Source organism: Hemitrygon akajei, chromosome 14 (genome assembly GCF_048418815.1).
Source record: "Hemitrygon akajei chromosome 14, sHemAka1.3, whole genome shotgun sequence".
Classification (NCBI taxonomy): domain Eukaryota; kingdom Metazoa; phylum Chordata; class Chondrichthyes; order Myliobatiformes; family Dasyatidae; genus Hemitrygon; species Hemitrygon akajei.
In genome coordinates, this window is record NC_133137.1 from 9,452,508 (window position 1) to 9,464,619 (window position 12,112).

General features: G+C 38.1%; 1 protein-coding gene across 5 annotated transcripts in view; it reads left to right on the plus strand.

The window, feature by feature from the left end:
• Positions 1–12,112, plus strand: part of taok3a (TAO kinase 3a) — a 111,296-nt gene that overhangs the window by 26,351 nt on the left and 72,833 nt on the right. For 3 of the 5 annotated variants that reach the window (XM_073065451.1, XM_073065455.1, XM_073065454.1), the window contains exons 2-3: positions 4,895–4,998; positions 5,331–5,541. In XM_073065451.1, the coding sequence (XP_072921552.1) occupies positions 5,410–5,541 (132 nt within the window). In that variant the 5' untranslated portion in view covers positions 4,895–4,998; positions 5,331–5,409. Of the gene's footprint in view, positions 1–4,894; positions 5,051–5,316; positions 5,542–12,112 lie in introns of all 5 variants that reach the window. The other 2 variants (XM_073065452.1, XM_073065453.1) reach the window with 2 other exon arrangements.

Sequence of the window (12,112 nt, forward strand, 5' to 3'; positions counted from 1 at the left end):
ATCTAAACTGGTTGTAATATTTCATAAAATTTCAATATAACCACACTACTTTTGAATTTGCTCTCTATGAAGTTTTGGATGTTTCATTACTGCTGACTGAATACACCCTGCAAATTTATGCACTTGTACACCTATTTTCTAATTTTGCACATCCTTTAGAATTTTGCCTTTTGGTCTATATTGCCACTACCCTCGTCTGCCAGAACATTTACTACTCTCTTCTCTGCATTTAATTTCTTCTGTTTGGCTGCCCATTCTGCTATCCTTTGTATGTTTTGCTCACTTTTTCAAACTCTGGGTTTATAAATTTTGAAAGCATACTGTACCATAGAAAGTGTATCAAAAAAGAAAGAATCCTGGTGTTGATCTTTGTTGAATAACACTGTTTGCTTTCTCGTAAGGTTGCCGTAGTGTCCACTTTTCAGTGTTCTGATACCTGTTTATACTCAGAGATGAACAGACTATGGCAAACTCTGCTGTATTCTCCAACTGTACTTCTGTTAACCATCATAGACACATACCAATTTTAGCCATGGCTGGCATTTTTAATACCATTTACTTGTGGATTTTTTTGCTTTATCCATTTTCTCTGCCTCTTCATCTGTTGAGGTATTGGCATCATGTTTTTCTTTGTTAAAGACCAAAACAGAAATTATTTTTTTAAAAAAAGGAAAAGCTGTTGACTGCTCAAACTTCCATGAATCTGCAGTAATTTTAAGATGGCTTCATATCTTTAAAATTAACACTATTAAAGTTTGGGAACTACTAATCAGCATTTATGTTCTGTGCAACTTTATGCTGCTGCAAAACAATGTGGCCCGGGAGTAGGTTAATTTGAGTAAAATGTAGTTAGCATCTGCTGTCCTCATCTTTCTTGATGCAGATTGCCTTAATTTTAATGTGAAAATTGTATTTTAATTTTTACTATATGATCTTTATATCACTATACCTTTTGGTTATTGAAGTCTGGCCGTTAGTAGTTTCATGTAGCTGTTTTCATATATTTGTCCAATAGCTACAAGCATCCTTAGTGCTGCCTTCACCACCTTATCTGCTTGTGCTGTCACCTTTGGTAATCTTTGGATTTGTACATAAAGGTCCCTTTATTTTTCAAAACTCTCTGGGACCTTGCCATTTATGGCATTTCTTAACTTTATTTGACACTTCAAAACCATTACCTCAGTTTTCAGGATTAAATTCCATCAGCCACAGTCCTACCCAATTTATGAGCTAATCAATATCACCCTGCAGCCTAAGACTACCTCCTCACTATCAACAAACCACCAATTTCCATATTCTCTTCAAGCTTAGTCATTGTACCTCCAAGGTTAACATCAATCATGTATAACAAATAGCAGGAGTCCTAGCACCAGTCCTTCTGGCCACAGGCTTCCAGTCTCAAAAGCAACCTTCCACTATCACTTGCTATCTCCTATTTCTAAGACCCAGACTTCATTTCTATTTTGGCCCAGTCTTTTTTTATTGCTCTCCTGTCTTACAGAAAAAAATGATGTACTACATTAAGTTTTGAGATTTGTTTTGGTATTGAATTAACTAGAAAGTGATGATCATCCTGATAGATTAAGTAGTAGTGAATTGCCCACTTGGCTGCTTTGGGAGATGAGGTTAAAATATAAGTAAATTAATGGTTGCTTCTATTGATTACTTTTGGTTTACTTTGGAAGATAATTTGGCATTAAAGTTGGAATATATTTTTCAAATATTTACATAACAGCTCCATAGCAAAGAAAGTCCAGCAGCGTCTCTACTTATCTGTGAAGGCTGAGTCCATCTCCCCCCCCCCCCCCCCCCAACATCCTCATCACATTCTACAGGGGTTGTATTGAGCGAATCCTGAGCAGCTGCATCACTGCCTGGTTTGGAAATTGCACCATCTCGGATCGCAAGACCCTGCAGCGGATAGTGAGGTCAGCTGAGAAGATCATCGGGGTCTCTCTTCCTGCCATTATAGACATTTACACCACACGCTGCATCCGCAAAGCAAACAGCATTATGAAGAACCCCACGCACCCCTCATACAAACTCTTCTCCCTCCTGCCATCTGGGAAAAGGCACCGCATTTGGGCTCTCACGACCAGACTATGTAACAGTTTCTTCCCCCAAGCTATCGGACTCCACAATACCCAGAGGCTGGACTGACACCAACTTACTGTGCCTATTGTCTTGTCTATTATTTATTGTAATGCCTGCACTGTTTTGTGCACTTTATGCAGTCCTGGGTAGGTCTGTAGTCTAGTGTATTTTTTTTTCTGTGTTGTTTTCACGTAGTTCAGTGCAGTTTTTGTACTGTTTCGTGTAGCACCATGGTCCTGAAAAACGTCTCGTTTTTACTGTGTACTCTACCAGCAGTTATGGTCGAAATGACAATAGAAAGTGACTTGACTTGACTTGATATTGACTGGTTCTTTCAAAGTTTACAGTGCCTTGAAAAAGTATTTCGCCCCCACAAATATTTTCACATTTTACTGTCACTTTTTCTAAACTTGAAATATATTGAAGTAGGATTTTTTGAGCTAATCTTCAAAACATTGTGCATCATGTCAAATCGAAAGAAAAATTCCAAAACCTGTCACAAAATTACTAAAATTTAAAAACTAAAATTGTGAGGCTGAAAAAGTATTCATCCTCTTTGTGATTACAATTTAATCTTTCTTCAAGTACTGTATTAACTCACCAACTCTCCCAATTTGTCGATGTAGAAAATTGGAAGATCGCCTGTTTTCAATGAATTTATGAGAATAAATACCCTCTCTCTCTGTAAGAATGATAGATTTTCAACAGACCAAATCAAAATTAAGACAAAAGAGCATTCAAAAGGCACTGAACATACCTTGGAGTTCCATGCAATCCAATATGAAAAAGTGGAAAATATGAAACCCCAATCACAGTGTGTAGGTTAGACCGCTCCTCTAAACCTAGTCACCCGTGAAGAACGGCACTTGTAAGAGTGGCTATTATGATGCCAACAGTCACTCTGAGTGAGCTGCAGAAGTTAGTGGCTGCAACTGAGGATGAAGTTCATGATTCCACAATCTCGAAGGCCTTGCACAAAAAGGGTATTTATGGAAGAGTGGCAAGTAAGCACCACTCTGCTAAGTTTTCAATCTCCCTTCTATATGCTGATTCATCACTTCCTTTGATACAGCCCACTACAGTGGTGTCATCAGCAAACTTGTATATGGTGTTGGAGCAGTTATAGGTGTAAAGCAAGTAGAGTAGGGAGCTAAGCACACGTCCCTCTGGTGCACCTGTGCTGATGGAGATTGTGGAGGAAATGTTTTCGCCAATCCAAACTGACTGGGGTCTGCAAGTGAAGAAATCAGGGTCCAACTGCACAAGAAAGTATTGAAACTTACTGATTAGTTTTCAGGGGATGATGGTATAACACACTGAGCTGTATGTGATAAAGAGCATCCTGATGTATGCATCGTTGTTTTTTTTAAAAAAAGGCATTGTCATGACAGGCTATTACCCAACCAAGTGAAGTGGATTTCTATATAAACCTTTCCTATTCACAGATTGAATTGCAGTTGTGCTGGGATTCATCACTATTTCTGAGTTTGGTATGCTTCTACCAAAAGCCAAGCTATTTGGCTGGCAAGAGGTATACTCATTTTTAACCAATTTGATTGCTGAATTTTATCCCTCAATGCCTACAGTAGTGTAGTGGTTAGTGCAATGCTATTGCAGCTCCAGGTGTTGGAGTTCAGCATTTAATTCCAGCATTATCTATAAGAAAGTTTGAACATTCTTCCCATGTATGTGTGGGTTTCCTCTGGATGCTCCAGTCTCTTCCCACAGTCCAGTCATACTGGCTTGTAGGTTAATTGGTCAGTGTAGATTGTTCTGTGATTAGGCCAGCATTAAATCGGTGAGTTGGTGGGCAGAAAGGGCCTGTTCCATGCTGCATCTCTAAATAAAGTAAAATTTTGCAGAGATGAAATATTTCCAACTCATGGTAACAGTTCAGCCTTCGAATTATGTTTGCACATAGTTATGATTTCCTACCTGCAAGATGTCTTATTTTCATCACTACCATCTTCTTGAGTAAGAAAGAGTGAATCATAAAATTTGGCCTTGATACCCAGATCCCAGAAAAATTAACATGCATATTTTAAAGATGCTGCCTGACCTGCTAAATTCCTCCAGCAGATTGTTTGTTGCAATTTCAGCAAGCTCTTTTAATAAGCTATATAGGGACAGTGGTTTGGAAATGTCTTTGAATTACCATTTCTGCTATTGTCTCTGTCACAGATTTTGTTGTCATTGGTGATATGGCATAGAGTGTAGGAAAAAAATATAGTAGGTATATGCAATTTGGCCTCCATGCAACATGATCCTAGCTAATCATATTTAGGAATGTGCCTGACTTGCATTGCCTTTGTGGTAGAGAATTCCAATGAGGGACCATTCAGTACTTTAAGTTGCCACTCTCTTGCTTGCTGCTTTCCACCTTGACTTCAGCCACCTTAATTTCTAACCTTGGGGAAAATTCTGAAGGTATGATTCACTTTCCTGTCACAAGACTGGGTCAGGATAACCAGATGTTTTTCTCAGCCTTGATGGGCATCTTTACCGGCATTAGATTTGATATATTCCTACTTGGACTATCAGTGAGGCTTCTAGATTTCTTGAAATCTTAAATGGAATTACTTTCCTGCATTCATCCATTCAGAGATTTGCTTGTTCTTTCTTTCTTTCTTTCTCTTAACATAAAACTTATTTATGTCTTAATTCTTTCCATTTTCATAGAAGATCAGTGCCTAGAACATTAATTCCCACTTTTCATCGTTTTCCAGCATTTTTCTTTTTACGTTTTACTCTTATTAAAGTAACAATGCAAGCTTGAATTGTATTCAATTCTCTTCCACAGATGTGCTGAGTGAACTGAAAGAAGAGTTCAGAAAACAATTCCGGAATCAGTATGTTCCAGGTTTACATACACTAAGCAAGAAGTTTAATGAATAAATTTGAAAGGCAAGTGCAACTGACTTAAAATGCAGGTTATCGACTTGCACCATCTTTTCAGGTGAAGTGACACACTTGTAATGGCAATTTTTCTCTCCCTACTAGACAATTCAGATAATCAATGCATTACCAAACAGTAGTCAATGGATACCACAAATCTCTTGAAACACTCATGTTCTAATGGCTATTATTTCTGAAATTAATTAGCTTATTTAACTAGAATATCTTCTAATTCTCAATGTATTAATAGTAATTGCAATGCCATAAAGCAAATAAGAGTGAAGTAAGTTGCTATACCAGTTTGTTTCCTTTCCACTTAATGTCCAGGTCATCTTTTACAGTTGTTAAAAGAGCGTTTGTCCATGAAGGGAGAAATTTTTGAAACCAACGTCAACCTCTACCATTTTTTGATGGGAAAAGATGCCGTCTTCAACTCGTAAAGGAGCAGCAAGAGATCCAGAGGTTTCTGAGCTGTTCTTTAAAGATGATCCAGAAGAATTGTTCGTTGACTTACATGAAATTGGACATGGAAGTTTTGGTGCTGTTTATTTTGTAAGTCAGAACCTAGTTAATCTTACAATGCCAAGTTGAATATTAAATCTTACAATATGTGTTTAACAGAATTTTTAATGTAAACAAGACTAGTGTTGCTAGTTTCATAAATAACTGAAAAAAGCAGCATTGTAATAACTTTCTTTGAATCAGCAATTTTATTACTCTGAGTATTAATAACTCAGAAGACTTTGTGGATTTACATTGCCTTATTAAGTATTTGCCTAGTATTTAAAGAATCTTCCATTGGTTGGCTGGGAGTAGGTGGATATAGTGAGTAGGGTGCGAAAATGCAATAATGATGATTCTTGCATAACAGAAATGATTTGGGGAATTAAAGATTTTGTTGGCGAGAATAAACAAAATGGACAACATTCGTTTTTAATTTTAAAAAATTGGGCAAGATCTTCCTAAACCAGCACACAGCTCAGAGTCACTACTTCTGGTACTTGCATGGTTCAGATGCAGTGTTCAAGCTTGCTGATCCTTACATTCCCTTGATTTCAGCATTGATGTCCCAGTAATGACTAGGCTTGGGATAGTATATTGTACAGACTGGTCTTGTAATGCTTCTATTCAGTTTAAGAAAACAAACCTGCAGATGAAGCTTGGTTTCCTGTCAAAGCCTTTGAAGATATTTTACTTTTAAAATCTCTTGATGTTCACAGTACGGAAAAAAACTTATTAAATGTTAAGGTTTGTGTCCCTAACATTTTGATTAAAAACAAATAATCAAATTCCACTTTGACTACTCATCCAGGAGTCTCAAATTAAGATTGAAATTGATCACTCCAATCCTTTGCAACACTTAGTTAGAAACATGGAAAACCTACAGCACAATACAGGCCCTTTGGCCCACAGTGCTCTGCTGAACATGTACTTACTTTAGAAATTACCTCGGGTTACCCATAGTACCTATCCAGGAGTATCTTAAAAGACCCTATTATATCCACCTCAACCACTGTCATCGGCAGCCCATTCCATGCACTCTTCACTGTCTGCATTAAAAAAAAAACTTGCCCCTGACATCTCTGTACCTCCTTCCAAGCACCTTAAAACTGTGCTGTCTCGTATTAACCTTTTCAGCCCTGGGGGAAAGAACTTCTGACTATCCACACAATCAATGCCTCTCATCATCTTTTACATCTCTATCAGGTCACCTCTCATCCTCTGTCGCTCCAAGGAGAAAAGGCCAAGTTCACTCAACCTATTCTCATAAGGCATGCTCGCCAATACATGCAGCATCCTTGTAAATCTCCTCTGCACCCTTTCTATAGTTTCCACATCCTTCCTGTAGTGAGGTGACCAGAACTGAGCACAGTACTCCAAGTAGGGTCTGACCAGGGTCCGATATAGTTGACGTGGCATCAAAGCGACAATTTCCTTTGAGTTATGCTTAAGAACCCCCTAACACCATCCTTCATTACTGGTCTCTGTTGAGTGAAGTGACTGGTGTATCCAACCCATCAATCAGTCTCGGATTCTAAACTCAGCAACACAGTGTTAGATAGATTGTTAGGTACTTTATTGATCCCAAAGGAAATTACTGTGTCACAGTAGCGTTGCAAGTGCACAGATATACAAATATTAGAAGAGATGTAAGAAAGAATTTTAAAAAAAGTTACCTCAAGCTGTCTATCAGGAGGGGGTCATCACTTCCTCGGCTATTGGGTGACTCATTGTAGAGCTTAATGGCCAAGGGTAAGAATGGACCTAGTAGTGGTCTTAGGAGCTGCGCAGTTGTCTTAATCTATTACTAAAAGTGCTCCTTTGTTCAGCTGAGGTGACATGTAGAGGGTGAGAAACATTGTCCAGAATTGCCAGGATTTTCTGTAGGGTCCTTTGTTCTACTACAGCCTCCAGTTTGACTCCTATAACAGAGCCAGCCTTTCTAATTGATTTATTGAGCCTGTTGGCATCACCCGTGTTGATGCCATTACCCCTGCACACCGCCACATAGAAGATTATACTGGAGACAACAGACTGCTAGAACATGTGAAGGAGATGCTGGAATACTCCAAATTGACCTCAGTCTCCTCAGGAAGTAGAGGCAACTCTGGCCCTTCGTGTACAAAGGTTCAATGTTGGTGCTCCACTCAAGTCTATCATCCAGGTGCACCCTAAGGTACTTGTAGGTCCTCACCACATCCATGTCCTCACCTTCGTTAGTAACAGGGAATAGTGCAGCTTTAGTCTTCCAAAGTCCATCACCATCTCTTTTTGTCTTACTGGTGTTGAACTGCAGGTAATTCAGCTTGCACCATTTGACAAAGTCCTCCTGCAGAGCCCTCCCATCCTCCCTTTATTCACACAACTATTGTTGAGTCATCAGAGAATTTCTGCAGATGACATGACATGACCTTTTTTGAGAAATCAAAAAACATGATCCTCACAGTGCTGACCTGTTTATCCAAATGGGAGTAGGCTCTGTTCAGCAGATAGGTGACAGCATCATCGACTCCAATGTACTCCTGACAGGCGAACTGCAGGGAATCGAGGGCTGATCTAACCTGGGGTCAGAGGTGAGCCAGGACCAGCCTCTCTAGGATCTTCATGATGTGTGAGATCAGGACCACTGGGACGTAGTCATTCAGGACTTCCAGTTGGCCCTTCTTGGGTACTGGGACCACACATGATGTTTTCCTCACAGTCGGGACCCTTTCCAGGCTGAGACTCAGACTGAATGTACGCTGGAGAGTTCCGCACAGCTGCTCAGTGCACTCCTTGAAATAGTGGAATGTTTGGTTCTAAATCAGCAACTTTTCCCTGATTTGTGGCCTCAATATACTTTAAGAGAAGGTGTGGAGGAGATTTAAGAGAGAAACTTCAGAAATAAGGGATCAATTATATGGGAAAACGAGAGGTTGGTATTGATTTTTTGAGAGCAGTGGAGATTAAGGTGCAGTTGACTATAGAGGACTTGTTGGCAGGTTAAATGGCTTTCAGAGGAGATTTAAGATAATTGGTAAAGATAAAAGTCAGGAAGATGAGGTTTTATTTTGAAGACAGTGATTGGTTTTGTTCTGGACTTTTGCTTCAACTATTAGCTACATCTTTCACCAATGGTCTTGCGTTTTTTTTCTTGCCAGCCTGCTGGTATCTTGGTCAGCTCTCTTCTGTATATTATTATTTGGGCAAAATAATTTTGTTTTACGGATTTTTTTCATTGACATGGGATTTGTGTGCTGCAATAAAAATATATTTTCTTCAAAATTATCATTTAAGTAAAAATTTATGTGAGGCACTATGCTGTATTTCATTGGAAGCAGCAAAACAAAATTTTATATGCTGAATACACTCCAGTAACTATTGTCCTGACCGAGATGGAAACTGTCAGTAAGATTGTTTTACCTGTATATACAATTTCTCAAGAGATTTTTTCAAATTTGAGCTGATTAAGGGTCAACAAAATACAAATTGTACATCAGAGTGCTTTCATGTGACTAACAATTGCATTGAGACATCAAATGACATTAGTTTATGCTATTCATTTCTTTCAGTACCTTTTCTGACAGTATTTTATACTATTGCAAATTCTACAGCTTTAGCAGCCAGATCATGACATTTAGAAGCCAATACAAAATATAATATTAACAGCCCATTTTTGCTTTAATGTTTTCTTTGCATTTACATATCATTAATTTATGATAGCTAATTATATTTTGGCATTTTTTATTTCATTCCCTAATCTGGAATTGCTGAGTTTCTTTTTATTTAGTGTTGGCTACTTTCAATACTTTGCTTAAAGGAACATTCTTTATGCACCTACCAAGGTAGAATGTCATCAATCAGGGATGGGATTTTGAGTCCTGAGTCTGTCCTTGTTGCATCTTCCTTAATGATCATTTATGTCAAACTATGGGTTTATCCAATTCAAGTTGAAAGTGATAAAACTTTTTGTAGATTTATAAATAAGGGTTTCTCTGGCAAACTTAACACATGGCTGCCCTGTATGATCATAGGAGATGCCACCTTAAACGCATGCTGTCATTGTGGTGAAGGTATTGTGAAGTAGGATATGGAGTTTTTTAATCAATTGAAAATTAAGGAATATATTTCAAAATCTGAATGGCTAGTTGGTATCTTTCAGCTGGTGGTGTGAAATGAAAATGAAATGTAAATTTTAAGCCGCCTGCATTGTTCTGGATATAGTTGAGAGTCATCGGAACTGGTCATTTCAGCAAGTAGCAAATAGTTGAACTCCTAATCAGATTCTTGTGAATGACAGACAGATTCAGAGATGAACCATTTACCACAAATTAAAGGAAGGTTCAAAAATTTTTTAAAAATCAAGTTCAAAGTTATTGCCATGGGCCAGGACATACGTGCTCTGAGAGTAGGCTTTCTAAAACAGCATAGTATATTGCTTGCATTGCATGTAGGGCCTGAATAAGAAAAAAATGAAAAAGCAGTCAGGCAATTAGACAGAATACAAAAACTAAAATGTTTAAAAAATGTTGACAAGACAAATACAAAGGTACTGTGTTTGAATGTGCAAAGCATTTGTGATAAGACGTTAATAGCACAGTAGAGGTAATTGGAGTTTAATTGACATGCATGGGGTCAAGGGTTGGGATTGAAGAATATTTGATACCCTGAGGGTATAGGCCAAAGGGTAAAGTAGGTAGTCGCTTTGTCAAAGAAAGAATTAGTACAAAAGTGAACAAGGATATTAGCTTAAAAAATCAAGATGTGGACTCTATCTGGGTTAAACTAAGAGCTACCAAGTGCAACGTTTTTTAAGTTATTCATGGGCCTCTGTGTAACAATGGCCATGAAGGAGATGTTTTCAAAGGTTATTGGTGACTTTAACATGCATATAGACCAGCCAAACCAAATTGCTTTGGAAAACAAATCCCTGAAGTATAGATGTTTTATCTGACCCTTGTATTGAGGAGCTGACTAGAGAACAGATGAAAATAAAGTCAATTTATTTATTAGGTTATTGAGATAGGTAATCAAAAAGTTGAGATTTTGAGAAGTATTTTGTAAAAGGAAACAAAAGGAAAGAAAGATATTGACAGTAACTCAAAACAGTTCACAGTTAATATGTACCTTGACATGGTTATTATCTCAGTAACTTCTTTATACCTCCCTGAAACCCTAAAACTTTGGAAATTAGATAGTTAAAAACAAAGTTATAAATGAGGAAGTTACATTGCCAGCTACCATCTCTAACTGTGACTTCCTTCAAAAGAAACTACAGTCAGCCCTCCTTATTCGCAGGGGATTGGTTCCAGGACACCTCCCCCCGCCCCCCCACGGATGCCAAAAAATGCAGATATTCAAGTCGGTGGACTTTAGGACCCGGCGGAGCTCTAGACCTTATTTAACCTGTCTCAGTGCAGTGGACTTTAGGACCCAGTGGAGCTCGGGACCTGCCGCCTGCAGTGTTTCTGTTCCAGAAAACAATCACGATTGAAAATAAAGTGGAAATAATAAAGCGATTGGAAAGAGGTGAAATGCCATTGGTCATTGGAAAAGGATTAGGCTACAGTCGGTCAATGATCGGAACAATCTTAAAGGATAAAGTGAGAATAATGAAGCATGTGAAGGCCCTGCCCCGATGAAAGCTACATTAATTACTAAGCAACGCAGTGGTTTAATTATTGAAATACATACATTTCTTAAGTGTTTTATATGCATAGAAAGGTCAAATATATACTATATACTAAGATAAACATTTGACTAACTGACGCTAAATAATAGTGGATGTACCTGTTCTGACTTAGAGAACTTCTGGATTTTTTTTCGATTCCCAATCTGCAGTTACCTATGCACATCCTCCCATATACTTTAAATCACCTCTAGATTACTTATAATACCTAATACAATGTAAATGCTATGTGAATAGTTGTTATACTGTATTGTTTAGGGAATAATGACAAGAAAAAAATGTCTGTACATGTTCAAACAACAAGTGCTGGAGAGAGAACTTCTGGGTTTTCCTGATCCGCAATTGGTTGAATTCGCGAATGTGGAACCTGCAGATAAGGAGGGCTGACTGTACCTGCTTTGGAACTTCCTATTTTACCCTGTTATAAGACATGCAATCTTTGCACAGGTGATAACATTAAAATAAGTACAGTTGTTCATGGATCAATATTACAGTGATATACATTTTAAGTTACTACTTTGGAGAATCCAGAGGAAAAACCTTTACTTAATAAGTGGTGTGAACTTGTTAATACAGGGAGTGAATGGAGCTATCAGAAGCATTTAAGAGAAGCCAAGTAATAGGAGCAGACCACCTGTCCTTTTCAGCCTGCTTCACCAAGATCATGCCTGATCTACTGTATCAGTACCATTTTCAAGCTCTAACCTCATAACAAAAAAATGCTGGTAATACTCAATGCATCAGGCCATATCTGAGGAAATTAAAATAGGATTAATGTTTAAGGTCAGTGACCCTTTGTCAGAACTGGAAAGGATGCAAAAGGAGCTTATAAAGTTACAGGAAGGGTGGAGAGAAGTTGGATGTCTTTGATGATATAAAATGAGGGATAAGCTGTAAACAAAGTTTTCTAGCCAATGACTAAATGGAAACATTTGGAGAGTGAGACCATGAAAG